At 43.8% G+C, this 17,616-nt stretch overlaps 1 protein-coding gene across 1 annotated transcript in view; it reads right to left on the bottom strand.

Moving 5' to 3' along the window:
- Nucleotides 1–17,616, bottom strand: part of LOC311108412 (sphingosine-1-phosphate transporter MFSD2B-like) — a gene marked incomplete at its 5' end in the record, with an annotated part of 38,462 nt that overhangs the window by 2,663 nt on the left and 18,183 nt on the right. Inside the window, 4 exons of the mRNA XM_084151037.1 lie at nucleotides 1,152–1,261; nucleotides 1,382–1,465; nucleotides 2,751–2,834; nucleotides 17,044–17,165. Coding sequence (XP_084007163.1) covers nucleotides 1,152–1,261; nucleotides 1,382–1,465; nucleotides 2,751–2,834; nucleotides 17,044–17,165 — 400 coding nt within the window. The remainder of the gene's footprint in view (nucleotides 1–1,151; nucleotides 1,262–1,381; nucleotides 1,466–2,750; nucleotides 2,835–17,043; nucleotides 17,166–17,616) is intronic.

The raw sequence follows: 17,616 nt of genomic DNA, 5'->3' as shown, positions 1-17,616 counted from the left end.
CACCCCGTGGGGTCAAAATGATCACAAGAACGGTGAGCAAAAATCCCAGAACCACACGGGGGGACCTAGTGAATGACCTGCAGAGAGCTGGGACCAAAGTAACAAAGCCTACCATCAGTAACACACTACTCCGCCAGGGACTCAAATCCTGCATTGCCAGACGTGTCCCCCTGCTTAAGCCAGTACATGTCCAGGCCCGTCTGAAGTTTGCTAGAGTGCATTTGGATGATCCAGAAGAGGATTGGGAGAATGTCATATGGTCAGATGAAACCAAAATATAACTTTTTGGTAAAAACTCAACTCATCGTGTTTGGAGGACAAAGAATGCTGAGTTGCATCCAAAGAACACCATACCTACTGTGAAGCATGGGGGTGGACACTTCATGCTTTGGGGCTGTTTTTCTGCAAAGGGACCAGGACGACTGATCCGTGTAAAGGAAAGAATGAATGGGGCCATGTATCGTGAGATTTTGAGTGAAAACCTCCTTCCATCAGCAAGGGCATTGAAGATGAAACGTGGCTGGGTCTTTTAGCATGACAATGATCCCAAACACACCTCCCGGGCAACGAAGGAGTGGCTTCGTAAGAAGCATTTCAAGGTCCTGGAGTGGCCTAGCCAGTCTCCAGATCTCAACCCCATAGAAAATCATTGGAGGGAGTTGAAAGTCCGTGTTGCCCAGCGACAGCCCCAAAACATCACTGCTCTAGAGTAGATCTGCATGGAGGAATGGGCCAAAATACCAGCAACAGTGTGTGAAAACCTTGTGAAGACTTACAGAAAACGTTTGACCTGTGTCATTGCCAACAAGGGGTATATAACAAAGTATTGAGAAACTTTTGTTATTGACCAAATACTTATTTTCCACCATAATTTGCAAATAAATTCATAAAAAATCCTACAATGTGATTTTCTGGAATTTCTTTTCTCATTTTGTCTGTCATAGTTGACATGTACCTATGATGAAAATTACAGGCCTCTCTCATCTTTTTAAGTGGGAGAACTTGCACAATTGGTGGCTGACTAAATACTTTTTTCCCCACTGTATGTTTACTATTGTTACTGTAGCTACAACCACTGGCTAGTGCTACTACAACCACACTACATTTACAGACCTTTGACCTTTGTGCCAGCCCAATTCAATTGATCTCACCATGGTAAGAGGAGTGATGCGGCCACACTGAGTCCAGAAGAGACAGCCACTACGTAAGCTACGACCAGGTTAGGGATGAACACCAGCATCACTGTGAATGGCATGATCCACTGGACAGAAAGAGAGAGGAGTTCAAAAAGTTTATCCGAAAGTAATAACCTGTTCGTCCACAAGGTGGCACATTCTTATCATCAGTGGAATACCAATAGCACTCCGTCCCAGACTCTTACCGTGATGCCACAGAAGGCTGCTGTCTTCTTGCCAAACCTCTCCAAAAACCACTGCCACAGAGGGATGCTCACTACTGCAGATACCTGGGAAGAGAGATATAAACTCAGCAAAAAAAAAGAAATGTCCTCTCACTGTCAACAGCGTTTATTTTCAGCAAACTTAACATGTGTAAATATTTGTATGAACATAACAAGATTCAACAACTGAGACATAAACTGAACAAGTTCCACAGACATGTGACTAACAGAAATTGAATAATGTGTCCCTGAACAAAGGAGTGGTCAAAATCAAAAGTAACAGTCAGTATCTGGTGTGGCCACCAGCTGCATTAAGTACTGCAGTGCATCTCCTCCTCATGGACTGCACCAGATTTGCCAGTTCTTGCTGTGAGATGTTACCCCACTCTTCCACCAAGGCACCTGCAAGTTCCCGGACATTTCTGGGGGGAATGGCCCTAGCCCTCACCCTCCGATCCAACAGGTCCCAGACGTGCTCAATGGGATTGAGATCCGGGCTCTTCGCTGGCCATGGCAGAACACTGACATTCCTGTCTTGCAGGAAATCACGCACAGAACGAGCAGTATGGCTGGTGGCATTGTCATGATGTTCGGATGTACCGATCCTGTGCAGGTGTTGTTACACGTGGTCTGCCACTGCAAGGACGATCAGCTGTCCATCCTGTCTCCCTGTAGCGCTGTATTAGGCGTCTCACACTACGGACAAAGCAATTTATTGCCCTGGCCACATCTGCAGTCCTCATGCCTCCTTGCAGCATGTCTAAGGCACGTTCACGCAGATGAGCAGGGACCCTGGGCATCTTTCTTTTGGTGTTTTTCAGAGTCAGTAGAAAGGCCTCTTTAGTGTCCTAAGTTTTCATAACTGTGACCTTAATTGCCTACCGTCTGTAAGCTGTTAGTGTCTTAATGACCGTTCCACAGGTGCATGTTCATTAATTGTTTATGGTTCATTGCAAGCATGGAAAACAGTGTTAAAACCCTTTACAATGAAGATCTGTGAAGTTATTTGGATTTTTACTAATTCTCTTTGAAAGACAGGGTCATGAAAAAGGGACGTTTCTTTTTTTGCTGAGTTTATAATCTTTAAGAATATGCACTTTAGTCTATAACATTGTCTTTGGTTATGAGTATACTCAAATGTCATATAAAACCAATCACTGATGTCAATGGGAGATTTGTATGACATTTCTAGTTCCTCATGTTAGGATTAAGCCTTTCATGAGACAGTGGTCTGTATTATGTAAGGATCTTAACATTGATCTAGGTCTAATCTCTGTTAACCCAGAACCAAAATCTCATGATTAATAGTCTGTCTATGAGAGATTAATCTAGGTCTGAAACCAGAACTCACCAGGATGGTCAGTACGATGTTCTGGAAGTGGTCTCTCAGGTCCACTGCATACGTACAGAAAAGGACAAAGTTGCTCTGCACCAACTGGAAAACAGATCAGATATCACACACATTCATTCTTCAGAAATGATTCAGCATATTGAGCACTGTCCTATTCTCTCTGCCCACTGTGCCAAGTCACTGGAGAAGCAGCAGATTCATCCCTGCTATTGAATGATATATAATCCTTATTTTCTGTTCAAAAGAGAAAAGCTTTATGAGATACAGCAATTGAGAGGTTTGAGGAGGTATCTATCAAAGCTGTACTATAAAGCTCAGACTCCAGTGCGGAACTGTGAGGGCTTTTTACGCCTTCAGAGAAGGCCTAAGGATTTATAAAATAATTGTTGTAGTTTTAAAATATACATTTATTTTTAATTGCTATTTAATCTTTTCAATAATATTTCAATGATATTGTAATTCTATTATTATTTCTAATTATATTCTGATTTAATCTCTTCAATTTGTGTTGGATAGGAAAGGGTCAACACAATCAGGATTTTTCTTAGGTAGTCTCTGGGGAGATACATCTAAATAAATGGAGGTCAATGAGAGTGTTGAATTTGGTCCAAGAAAAAATGTAATTGCTAATTTGCTATGTGAGGCTTATTTGATCGAATAGAAGTTTAGTAATAGTTAGGTTGTTACTAATGCACTGATAGAAGTGGAGCCTGTTGTCATAGAGATAGATAGAAGACTCATCATGAATATGTCTAATACAACAAAACATATAAGATCTCCTAAGCCTGTGTTAACCTCAGACCTTACTTTCAGCGTTTATCCCAAACCCTATTCATTCCCCATTCATTTCCCCCATAGGAATTGCTGCACGAACCAGAGGTAACTCATTTTTGTTTTTTAGGACTGCAAGCTGGCGAGCTCTACTCAACTGTATTAGCGCAGAATTTTAGAGTAAAGTGGAATCAATCAATCACATTTTGACTTGTAATGGATGGGACTGTTTTTACAAAAATGTATGGAAACTTCCGCCTTCTCGAAGGTCGACAGGTCACTGTGCAATAGAGAGCAATAGTAATGGCATATTTGTGTAGGCACTAACGGAGGCTAACTCCACCATGGCTCGTTGGCCAAAGCCTATAGGGAAATTAATGTTTTTTTTGCAGGATTTTTGGATAAACGTTGAAAATAAGGTCTGTGGTAAACACAGGCTTAGGAGATCTTATATGTTTTTTGTTCTATGAGATAATGTTCATCAGCTAACATCACTTTTTGTGAATTTTGAAGCATTTATGTAATCAAAACAAGCACATAAAGGCTTCATAATTCACAAAGGTCATGTTAACTGACTGATATTATCTCATAGAACAAAATGTATAAGATCTGCTGTGGCGTGTATTCATGGGCCAAGGGAAGCCAGGCTTTCCCAAATATTCGACCAATAATAAATAATAATAAAATAAAAAATGTCTCTTTCGTCTATCTGTGTTTTCATAATTGTCTGTCTATTCGCAAGTGGCTGAATCTCACAGGAGAAATCATCCGAGCGAGGGAAACAGCGCCCCTCTGTCTCAGTATGTGTAGCCCATGCATCTGATACTGACTGGAACAAAAGAGTATGACATGTTGCCGCTATACCATTTGATTGATTGCTGCCAACAAGCATTTGGCCTCCTTTAATAAAAATAAAAATAATAATTAGCCAATCAGCATTGAGCTGAGCTCAACTGTGGGTTGTTGTCCAAGAGAGGCCAGTTTGGATTTGGATTCACACCAATCAAATCACATCCTAAGCAAAATGTCATCATTGTCAGAAAAACGTGTCTGTTTCTGGTCTGCTTGTGTTGATGTCCTGCAGTAGCTAGCTTGCTAAATCGGCCCTTTCCTAAGTCATGGATGGAGATGGGGATTTGGACCTGTGGTTTTGACTTAATTCTCTGTACAGGCCAATGATTATGACGTCAATTCTGATCCAACCATGAATTCATACACTACATGACCAAAAGTATGTGGACACCAAAATCATGGGCATGAATATGGAGTTGGTCCCCCCTTTGCTGCTATAACAGTCTCCACTCTTCTGGGAAGGCTTTCCACCAGATGTTGGAACATTGCTGCGGGGACTTGCTTCCATTCAGCCACAAGAGCATTAGTGAGGTCGGGCACTGATGTTGCGTGATTAGGCCTGGCTCGCAGTCAATGTTCCAATTTATCCCAATGGTGTTCGATGGAGTTGAGGTCAGGCCAGTCAAGTTCTTCCACACCGATCTCGACAAACCATTTCTGTATGGACCTCACTTTGTGCACAGTAAAGGGCCTCCCCCAATCTGTTGCCACAAAGTTGGAAGCACAGAATCGTCTAGAATGACACTGTATGCTGTAGCGTTAAGATTTCCCTTCACTGGAACTAAGGGGCCTAGCCCGAACCATAAAAAACAACCCCAGACCATTATTCCTTCTCCACCAAAATGTACAGTTGGCACTATGCATTCAGGCAGGTAGCGTTTGCCTGGCATCCACCAAACCCAGATTCATCCGTCGGACTACCAGATGGTGAAGCATGATTCATCACTCCAGAGAACGCTTTTCCACTGCTCCAGAGTCCAATGGCGGTGAGCTTTACACCACTCCAGCCAACGCTTGGCATTGTGCGTGGTGATCTTAGGCTTGTGTGTGGCTGCTAGGCCATGGAAACCCATTTCATGAAGCTCCTGACGAACAGTTATTGTGCTGACGTTGCTTCCAGAGGCAGTTTGGAACTCGGTAGTGAGTGTTGCAACCGAGAAAAAACTATTTTTACTCACTACGTGCTTCAGCACTCGGCAGTCCCATTCTGTGAGCTTTTGTGGCCTACCACTTCGCGGCTTAGTCATTGTTGCGCCTAGACATTTCCACTTCACAATAACAGCACTTACAGTTGACCGGGACAGCTCTAGCAGGGCAGAAATTTGACGGACTGACTTGTTGGAAAGGTGGCATCCCATGACGGTGCCACGTTGAAAGTCATTGAGCTTTCAGTAAGGCCATTGCATGGCTGTGTGCTTGATTTTATACACCTGTCAGCGACATAGCCAAATCTACTAATTTGAAGGGGTGTCCACATACCTTTGTATATATAGTGTATATTGTCCCACTGGCCTGAGACAATTGACGTTCAGATGTAGCCTAGTAGGCTCACGTTAACTAGCTAGCGAGGAAGTTAGGCTAGTAAGCATTTTAGCTAGATAGCCAATGACAACAAAAACGAATAGCGTACTGTATGACAGAGACATAGACCATTTTGCCAACATGAAAGAGAGGAGGATGGCATTGGCGTTCAACTAGTCTACACACACACACACACACACACACACACACACACACACACATCAGTATGATGGACAGCCACATGATATTTAGCAACAGTGATTGGCCTAAGTTGTTTTTGGTATCTTTAAGTTTGTTATCAGTGTATTAAACTAAGCATATACAGTGGGGGAAAAAAGTATTTAGTCAGCCACCAATTGTGCAAGTTCTCCCACTTAAAAAGATGAGAGAGGCCTGTAATTTTCATCATAGGTACACGTCAACTATGACAGACAAATTGAGAAAAAAAAATCCAGAAAATCACATTGTAGGATTTTTAATGAATTTATTTGCAAATTATGGTGGAAAATAAGTATTTGGTCACCTACAAACAAGCAAGATTTCTGGCTCTCACAGACCTGTAACTTCTTCTTTAAGAGGCTCCTCTGTCCTCCACTCGTTACCTGTATTAATGGCACCTGTTTGAACTTGTTATCAGTATAAAAGACACCTGTCCACAACCTCAAACAGTCACACTCCAAACTCCACTATGGCCAAGACCAAAGAGCTGTCAAAGGACACCAGAAACAAAATTGTAGACCTGCACCAGGCTGGGAAGACTGAATCTGCAATAGGTAAGCAGCTTGGTTTGAAGAAATCAACTGTGGGAGCAATTATTAGGAAATGGAAGACATACAAGACCACTGATAATCTCCCTCGATCTGGGGCTCCACGCAAGATCTCACCCCGTGGGGTCAAAATGATCACAAGAACGGTGAGCAAAAATCCCAGAACCACATGGGGGGACCTAGTGAATGACCTGCAGAGAGCTGGGACCAAAGTAACAAAGCCTACCATCAGTAACACACTAAGCCGCCAGGGACTCAAATCCTGCAGTGCCAGACGTGTCCCCCTGCTTAAGCCAGTACATGTCCAGGCCCGTCTGAAGTTTGCATTTGGATGATCCATAAGAGGATTGGGAGAATGTAATGTGGTCAGATGAAACCAAAATAGAACTTTTTGGTAAAAACTCAACTCGTCGTGTTTGGAGGACAAAGAATGCTGAGTTGCATCCAAAGAACACCATACCTACTGTGAAGCATGGGGGTGGAAACATCATGCTTTGGGGCTGTTTTTCTGCAAAGGGACCAGGACGACTGATCCGTGTAAAGGAAAGAATGAATGGGGCCATGTATCGTGAGATTTTGAGTGAAAACCTCCTTCCATCAGAAAGGGCATTGAAGATGAAATGTGGCTGGGTCTTTCAGCATGACAATGATCCCAAACACACCGCCCAGGCACGAAGGAGTGGCTTCGTAAGAAGCATTTCAAGGTCCTGGAGCCAGTCTCCAGATCTCAACCCCATAGAAAATCTTTGGAGGGAGTTGAAAGTCCGTGTTGCCCAGCGACAGCCCCAAAACATCACTGCTCTAGAGGAGATCTGCATGGAGGAATGGGCCAAAATACCAGCAACAGTGTGTGAAAACCTTGTGAAGACTTACAGAAAACGTTTGACCTGTGTCATTGCCAACAAAGGGTATATAACAAAGTATTGAGAAACTTTTGTTATTGACCAAATACTTATTTCCACCATAATTTGCAAATAAATTCATAAAAAATCCTACAATGTGATTTTCTGGAGAAAAAAATTCTAATTTTGTCTGTCATAGTTGATGTGTACCTATGATGAAAATTACAGGCCTCTCTCATCTTTTTAAGTGGGAGAACTTGCACAATTGGTGGCTGACTAAATACTTTCCCCCCCACCCACTGTATAGCCTTGTTGATTTGATGATGTTTAAATGTTTAAGTTGAAATGGTGCTGGAATAGTGGAGGCAGTTCTCCTGTTGTCTTTGTGTTGACTTGTGGTAACTCCGTGGTTCTAAATCAGTAGCTGTTTAGTAATCTGTCAAAAACATTAACTTGCTTGACCATGCTGCAGGTCATATAACTGTTTGTTACATGCAATATTTGCTATGTGGACATCACCAGACAGATGTTGCTGTCTGGTTTTGTGATGAAACAAAACAAAGAAGAAACAAAAAAAATTATGCCACTGTGTGACTGTTGTCTTTTGGTTGCCACAGCTTTATTGTATATCACGGTGGCGTATGAACGAATGGGTTATAGAGCAAATAACGCAATTATCACGACATAGGTTGTAATATGGCTTTTTGGCTTGGCTTCCTCAGTGATATTACCCACGCACCGCTCCTGCTCCTAAGCCTGTGTTAACCTCAGACCTTCTTTTCGGCGTATATACCAAAACTCCATTCTTACCCCATTAACTTACCCATAGGCTTTGGCCAATGAACCAGAGGTAGAAAATTCAAACTTATTTCAGTTTTTTAGGACTACAAGCTGGTGATCTCTATTATAGCAAACAGTCGTTTTCTCATGGTCTAGCAAGCTAGCTTTTGTTGCAGGCTAGTGTGCAGAGGCTGCAGCAGATGTTATCGAAAAGGATGTTGTTGCTAATTTGTTAGCTTCACCCTTTTCAAGATTAACTTTCAACAAGAAGTTAAGTTTCAAATGATCATCATCTGGTGAGTGGAACTGTGTTTTTTATAGACACATTTTTCTTCATTCAAGTGGTATACAAGTGGTACAGTGCCTTGCAAAAGTATTCATCCCCCTTGGCATTTTTCCTATTTTGTTGCATTACAACCTGTAATTTAAATTGATTTTTATTTGGATTTCATGCAATGGACATACACAAAATAGTCCAAATTGGTGAAGTGAAATGAAAAAAATAAGTTGTTTCAAAAAAATTCAAAAAAATAAATAACAGAAAAGTGGTGTGTGCATACAGTGGGGGGAACAAGTATTTGATACACTGCCGATTTTGCAGGTTTTCCTACTTACAAAGCATGTAGAGGTCTGTAATTTTTATCATAGGTACACTTCAACTGTGAGAGACGGAATCTAAAACAAAAATCCAGAAAATCACATTGTATGATTTTTAAGTAATGAATTTGCATTTTATTGCATGACATAAGTATTTGATACATCAGAAAAGCAGAACTTCATATTTGGTACAAAAACCTTTGTTTGCAATTACAGAGATCATATGTTTCCTGTAGGTCTTGACCAGGTTTGCACACACTGCAGCAGGGATTTTGGCCCACTCCTCCATACAGACCTTCTCCAGATCCTTCAGGTTTCGGGGCTGTCGCTGGGCAATACGGACTTTCAGCTCCCTCCAAAGATTTTCTATTGGGTTCAGCTCTGGAGACTGGCTAGGCCACTCCAGGACCTTGAGATGCTTCTTACGGAGCCACTCCTTAGTTGCCCTGGCTGTGTGTTTCGGGTCGTTGTCATGCTGGAAGACCCAGCCACGACCCATCTTCAATGCTCTTACTGAGGGAAGGAGGTTGTTGGCCAAGATCTCACGATACATGGCCCCATCCATCCTCCCCTCAATACGGTGCAGTCGTCCTGTCCCCTTTGCAGAAAAGCATCCCCAAAGAATGATGTTTCCACCTCCATGCTTCACGGTTGGGATGGTGTTCTTGGGGTTGTACTCATCCTTCTTCTTCCTCCAAACACGGCGAGTGGAGTTTAGACCAAAAAGCTCTATTTTGTCTCATCAGACCACATGACCTTCTCCCATTCCTCCTCTGGATCATCCAGATGGTCATTGGCAAACTTCAGACGGGCCTGGACATGCGCTGGCTTGAGCAGGGGGACCTTGCGTGCGCTGCAGGATTTTAATCCATGACGGCGTAGTGTGTTACTAATGGTTTTCTTTAAGACTGTGGTCCCAGCTCTCTTCAGGTCAATGACCAGGTCCTGCCGTGTAGTTCTGGGCTGATCCCTCACCTTTCTCATGATCATTGATGCCCAACGAGGTGAGATCTTGCATGGAGCCCCAGACCGAGGGTGATTGACCGTCATCTTGAACTTCTTCCATTTTCTAATAATTGCGCCAACAGTTGTTGCCTTCTCACCAAGCTGCTTGCCTATTGTCCTGTAGCCCATCCCAGCCTTGTGCAGGTCTACAATTTTATCCCTGATGTCCTTACACAGCTCTCTGGTCTTGGCCATTGTGGAGAGGTTGGAGTCTTTTTGATTGTGTGTGTGGACAGGTGTCTTTTATACAGGTAACGAGTTCAAACAGGTGCAGTTAATACAGGTAATGAGTGGAGAACAGGAGGGCTTCTTAAATAAAAACGAACAGGCCTGTGAGAGCCGGAATTCTTACTGGTTGGTAGGTGATCAAATACTTATGTCATGCAATAAAATGCAAATTAATTACTTAAAAATCATACAATGTGATTTTCTGGATTTTTGTTTTAGATTCCGTCTCTCACAGTTGAAGTGTACCTATGATAAAAATTACAGACCTCTACATGCTTTGTAAGTAGGAAAACCTGCAAAATCGGCAGTGTATCAAATACTTGTTCTCCCCACTGTATGTATTCACCCCCTTTGCTATGAAGTCCCTAAATAAGATCTGGTGCAACCAATTACCTTCAGAAGTCACGTAATTAGTTAAATAAAGTCCACCTGTGTGCAATCTAAGTGTCACATGATCTCAGTATATATACACCTGTTCTGAAAGGCCCCAGAGTCTACAACACCACTAAGCAAGGGGCACCACCAAGCAAGCTGCACCATGAAGACCAAGGAGCTCTCCAAACAATATCAGGGACAAAGTTGTGGAGAAGTACAGATCAGGGTTGGGTTATAAAACAATATCTGAAACTTTGAACATCCCACGGAGCACCATTGAATCCATTATTAAAAAATGGAAAGAATATGGCACCACCACAAACCTGCCAAGAGAAGGCCACCCACCAAAACTCATGGACCAGGCAAGGAGGGTATTAATCAGCGAGGCAACAAAGAGACCAAAGATAACCCTGAAGGAGCTGCAAAGCTCCACAGCGGAGATTGGAGTATCTGTCCATATGACCACTTTAAGTCGTACGCTACACAGAGCTGGGCTTTACGGAAGAGTGGCCAGAAAAAAACATTGCTTAAAGAAAGAAATAAGCAAACACGTTTGGTGTTCGCCAAAAGGCATGTGGGAGACTCCCCAAACATATGGAAGAAGGTACCCTGGTCAGATGAGACAAAAATTTACCTTTTTGGCCATCAAGGAAAATGTCTGGTGCAAACCCAACACCTCTCATCACCCCAAGAACACCATCCCCACAGTGAAGCATGGTGGTGGCAGCATCATGCTGTGGGGATGTTTTTCATCGGCAGGGACTGGGATACTGTTCAGAATTGAAGGAATGATGGATGGCGCTAAATACAGGGAAATTCTTGAGGGAAACCTGTTTCAGTCGTCCAGAGATTTGAGACTGGGACGGAGGTTCACCTTCCAGCAGGACAATGAACCTAAGCATACTGCTAAAGCAACACTCTAGTGGTTTAAGGGGAAACATTTAAATGTCTTGGAATGACCTAGCCAAATGCCAGACCTCAATCTAATTGAGAATCTGTGGTATGACTTAAAGATTGCTGTACACCAGCTGAACCCATCCAACTTGAAGGAGCTGGAGCAGTTTTGCATTGAAGAATGGGCAAATATCCCAGTGGCTAGATGTGCCAAGCTTATAGAGACATATCCCCAAGAGACTTGTAGCTGTAATTGCTGCAAAAGGTGGCTCTACAAAGTATTGATTTTGGGGGGGGGGGGGGTGAATAGTTATGCACGCTCAAGTTTTCTGTTTTTTTGTTTTATTTCTTGTTTGTTTCACAACAACAAAATGTTTTGCACCTTCAAAGTGGCAGGCATGTTGTGTAAATCAAATGATAAACCCCCCCAAAAAATCCATTTAAATTCCAGGTTGTAAGGCAACAAAATAGGAAAAATGCCATGGCGGGTGAATACTTTCGCAAGCCACTGTATACAAGGATTGTCCCGACTTTCAAGAACCCCTAAGCTAACAAGAGCAATGTTGTTCGCTTAGGGATTCGTGAAAGTCAGGACAATCCTTGTATTCCACTTGAATACCACTTCAATCCTTGTATACCACTCCGTAAAACATCAACTTAGATTTTTGTCTAATGTCTGAGGGCTGAAAAATCCTTATTGAATATTTGTATTGGGTATTTCTAAATTAAACATTTTATATATTTTACAAATGCTTGTATTGAACTTTTATTTTTAGAGTTAAATACTGTATGTCTGTTTTGAGTATTTGTTGGCTAACCCCCTTTTTTTGTCAATATTATAAAAAATATTATTTGTATCACTGTTCTGCAACATATGCTTAAATTATTTAAGTATTTCCTGTGCTAGATCTAATGGATAATGTTTGCTTTATAAATATTGTTCTATGTTCTGAATCTAGAAAAACATGCTAAAATGCTAACGAAATTAGCCCTGGAGCATTATATAGCGCTATAAAATAAAAATACGTTTTGAGATTTGTGTCGCATATTTGAATATTCTAATGATAGAATTAAACAAGGCCTTTAAACACTTGTTGGACGATACATGTAAATATGAAATGCCTTTTATGATGTCTGACGGAGTTAAATCCAGTTAGTTGCATTCTATTAAGAATTAAAACATTGTTTTTACGTGTGATAGCAGATACTTTGGTCTATCAAAATATATATTTCAAACGTTGTCAATATTAAGACAAATATTTCTTGAAAAAAAGTAGAGATTTTCCCATCTGTTAAGAATCCCTGAGCTATATCTCAGAAAATAACTTGTGTGTGAAACATTGTTGCATTTAAACTTTAGATCACCGGTTACTTTGTGTGATAAACGTGAAAAATATATTTGTAATAGGAAGTAAAAGTTATACATTTCGATTGGGAAATGCTTAGCCTAATTTTGTGTTTTTATATTATATATTGGGACCTACTGGCTTATTATGGCTGAGTGAATGGGCTGCTTATTCTTTAACATCATGCTGTGTGTGACTGCTATCTTTCTATCAGCCCTATGTGTTTTACAAAAAGTGTTCTCCCCTACATGGGGTGTGTTGGTATTACGGACTGTGACGTGATGAGCTTGGACACAGGAGAAGAGAAGAGACCAGCAGAGAAGAGACCAGACGAGGAATCAGTGGTTTAGGATAAACGTAAATACTTTACTGAGAATTGGTAACAGAAGGATCTCAGTAATACTGGGGAAACAACAAACACTAGAGCTAGAAAACTCACTCGGGAGACAAACGCACATGGCAAACGAATCAAGCTTCTGCAAAGGGAAACAGAAAACACACCTCTCTGCCTCTCTAACCTGGTGGTCCCTGCACGCACCACCCACGTGGAGTTCCAGGTCTCAGGCAGCCTCTGGAACTGCCGTTCTGCTGCCAACAAGGCAGAGTTCATCTCAGCCTATGCTACCCTCCAGTCCCTCGACTTCTTGGCGCTGGCGGAAACATGGATTACCACTGAAAACACTGCTACTCCTACTGCTCTCTCCTCGTCTGACCATGTGTTCTCGCATACCCTGAGAGCATCTGGTCAGCGGGGTGGTGGCACAGGAATCCTCATCTCTCCCAAGTGGACATTCTCTCTTTTTCCCCTGACCTATCTGTCTATCTCCTCATTTGAATTCCATGCTGTCACAGTCACTAGCCCATTCAAGCTTAACATCCTTGTCATTTATCGCCCTCCAGGTTCCCTTGGAGAGTTCATCAATGAGCTTGACGCCTTGATAAGTTCCTTTCCTGAGGATGGCTCACCCCTCACAGTTCTGGGTGACTTCAACCTCCCTAAGTCTACCTTTGACTCATTTCTCTCTGCCTCCTTCTTTCCACTCCTCTCCTCTTTTGACCTCACCCTCTCACCGTCCCCCCCTACTCACAAGGCAGGCAATACGCTTGACCTCATCTTTACTAGATGCTGTTCTTCTACTAATCTCACTGCAACTCCCCTCCATGTCTCCGACCACTACTTTGTATCCTTTTCTCTCTCGCTCTCCTCCAACACTACTCACTCTGCCCCTACTCAGATGGTAATGCGCCGTCGCAACCTTCGCTCTCTCTCTCCCGCTACTCTCTCCTCTTCCATCCTATCATCTCTTCCCTCTGCTCAATCCTTCTCCCTCCAATCTCCTGATTCTGCCTCCTCAACCCTCCTCTCCTCCCTTTCTGCATCCTTTGACTCTCTATGTCCCCTATCCTCCCGGCTGGCTTGGTCCTCCCCTCCTGCTCCGTGGCTTGATGACTCATTGCGAGCTCACAGAACAGGGCTCCGGGCAGCCGAGCGGAAATTGAGGAAAACTAGACTCCCTGCGGACCTGGCATCTTTTCACTCCCTCCTCTCTACATTTTCTTCATCTGTTTCTGCTGCTAAAGCCACTTTCTACCACTCTAAATTCCAAGCATCTGCCTCTAACCCTAGGAAGCTCTTTGCCACCTTCTCCTCCCTGCTGAATCCTCCTCCCCCTCCCCCCCCTCCTCCCTCTCTGTGGATGACTTCGTCAACCATTTTGAAAAGAAGGTTGACGACATACGATCCTCGTTTGTTAAGTCAAATGACACTGCTGGTCCAGCTCACACTGCCCTACCCTATGCTTTGACTTCTTTCTCCCCTCTCTCTCCAGATAAAATCTTGCGACTTGTGACCGCCGGCCGCCCAACAACCTGCCCGCTTGACCCTATCCCCTCCTCTCTTCTCCAGACCATCTCCGGTGACCTTCTCCCTTACCTCACCTCGCTCATCAACTCATCCTTGACCGCTGGCTATGTCCCTTCCGTCTTCAAGAGTTGCACCCCTTCTCAAAAAACCAACACTCGATCCCTCTGATGTCAACAACTACAGACCAGTATCCTTTCTTTCTTTTCTCTCCAAAACTCTTGAGCGTGCCGTCTTTAGCCAACTCTCTTGCTATCTCTCTCAGAATGACCTTCTTGATCCAAACCAGTCAGGTTTCAAGACTGGTCATTCAACTGAGACTGCTCTTCTCTGTGTCACGGAGGCTCTCCGCACTGCTAAAGCTAACTCTCTCTCCTCTGCTCTTGTCCTTCTAGACCTGTCTGCTGCCTTTGATGCCGTGAACCATCAGATCCTCCTCTCCACCCTCTCCGAGCTGGGCATCTCTGGCGCGGCTCACTCTTGGATTGCTTCCTACCTGACCGGTCGCTCCTATCAAGTGGCGTGGCGAGAATCTGTCTCCGCACCACGTGCTCTCATCACTGGTATCCCCCAGGGCTCAGTTCTAGGCCCTCTCCTATTCTCGCTATACACCAAGTCACTTGGCTCTGTCATATCCTCATATGGTCTCTCCTATCATTGCTACGCAGATGACACACAACTAATCTTCTCCTTTCCCCCTTCTGATAACCAGGTGGCGAATCGCATCTCTGCATGTCTGGCAGACATATCAGTGTGGATGATGGATCACCACCTCAAGCTGAACCTTGGCAAGATGGAGCTGCTCTTCCTCCCGGGGAAGGACTGCCGGTTCCATGATCTCGCCATCACGGTTGACAACTCCGTTGTGTCCTCCTCCCAGAGTGCGAAGAGCCTTGGCGTGACCCTGGACAACACCCTGTCGTTCTCCGCTAACATCAAGGCGGTGACCCGATCCTGTAGGTTCATGCTCTACAACATTCGTAGAGTACGACTCTGCCTTACACAGGAAGCGGCACAGGTCCTAATCCAGGCACTTGTCATCTCCCGTCTGGATTACAGCAACTCGCTGTTGGCTGGGCTCCCTGCCTGTGCCATTAAACCCCTACAACTCATCCAGGATGCCGCAGCCCGTCTGGTGTTCAACCTTCCCAAGTTCTCTCATGTCACCCCGCTCCTCCGCACACTCCACTGGCTTCCAGTTGAAGCTCGCATCTGCTACAAGACCATGGTGCTTGCCTACGGAGCTGTGAGGGGAACGGCACCTCCGTACCTTCAGGCTCTGATCAGTGCCTACACCCAAACGAGGGCATTGCGTTCATTCACCTCTGGCCTGCTGGCCCCCCTACCTCTGCGGAAGCACAGTTCCCGCTCAGCCCAGTCAAAACTGTTCGCTGCTCTGGCACCCCAATGGTGGAACAAGCTCCCTCACGACGCCAGGACAGCGGAGTCACTCACCACCTTCCGGAGACACTTGAAACCCCACCTCTTTAAGAAATACCTGGGATAGGATAAAGTAATCCTTCTACCCCCCCTTACCCCACCCCCAAAAAATAAATAAAAAATATAATTAAATAAATAAATAAATACATATTGTAAAGTGGTTATCCCACTGGCTATAAGGTGAATGCACCAATTTGTAAGTCGCTCTGGATAAGAGCGTCTGCTAAATGACGTAAATGGAAATGGAAATGGAAATCATAATTAGTGATAGATCACACCTGACTGTCATTATTGTCTCTAGGACGGTCTCTGCCGCCCTCTGGTGACAGGTGGAACCATGACACGGACACTGTCCTTTCAGCATCACGAGCCTGTTACACTCACATCCTTTGACGTTATCACTGTTGTCGCTTTTGGTGATAGCGTGATAGTGATGGCATTAGGCTGTGCAAGCAGTGTGGCTGTTGCTGCTGGTAGCATTATCTGTATGGGTGCTGTCTCTGTGAGTGGCAGCCAAAAGCGTGGCTCAGCCTCAGGCATGTTTGATTCAGTGATGCTATGTTTCTGTTATTATTCTTGATTTTAGAGTTTGGTACAACGTGTTGGAAGATAATAGAGATTTAATAGAGGTTCCAATATGGTTCACACTGACTCAACCAACCATGTGATCACAACCATGCAGAAAGAGTATCACAGAACTGAGCAGCTGAATGTAGGGAGAATTCTCATAATGATAGCAATAACAATAACAAGATATTACATAATAGTAATATGATAATGTGCTGTCGGACTGTCTATCAGTTGGATTTGGAGCTGAGAGAGAGATGCTCTCGGGAGTATTTACTCAAACACACTGAGTGCTCTGTTTCTATTGATCAAATCAACATTGAACGGCAGGCAGGCTATATCTGGAGCCATTCTGAACGAGGCAGCCATAACAGCACATTATCCACCCATTACCATCCCAATGTGTGTCATGTCTGAGAAGAGGTGTATTAGTAAAGTTGTGCCTACCTGAATGGCAACAGAGATGAAGAGAAAGGCAGCAGTCAGAGTGAGGTAGGGACTGTGTCGCATCACCAGGATGAAGCCCTTGTGGAACGGGATCTGCTTCTCCGTCTTCGAAATGTATGGATCTGTGCGAGGAAGAAAATGAATAACATTTGAAAGTGTCAAAGGAGACGGTTTCTTTGGTTTCTGTCTTTTATCCCAACCCTAAATCCAGCCCATAAAGCACCACACATTCTGTGATGAGAGAATATACAGTAGCATGAGTGAGACACGTATGGGGATTTCGCCTCCAATCTGGCAACCCTGTAGCTGCCCCTGCATTGCAGCATTGCTATGCTCTGTCTGTTCCACAGGGCTTGCCACTACAGAGAACCAGAACTAACAGGTTCACTGGTGGTGAGGTCAGCAGTTCACTGACAGCCTCCATGTGCATGAAAAACAAGATGTATTATTTTTGTAACCTTTATTTTTAGCAGGGAGTCCCATTGTGACCAAGGTCTCTTCACTTTTGCAAGTGAGCCCTGCATCTCACAATTGCACAGAGATATGGGTGGTAGATTCTCTCCTTTTACACTT

This window comes from Coregonus lavaretus (assembly GCF_964263955.1).
Source record: "Coregonus lavaretus genome assembly, chromosome: 33".
In the NCBI taxonomy this organism is placed as follows: domain Eukaryota; kingdom Metazoa; phylum Chordata; class Actinopteri; order Salmoniformes; family Salmonidae; genus Coregonus; species Coregonus lavaretus.
The sequence above is the reverse complement of the archived record's forward strand: the minus strand, read 5'-3'. Positions and strand labels throughout refer to the sequence as shown.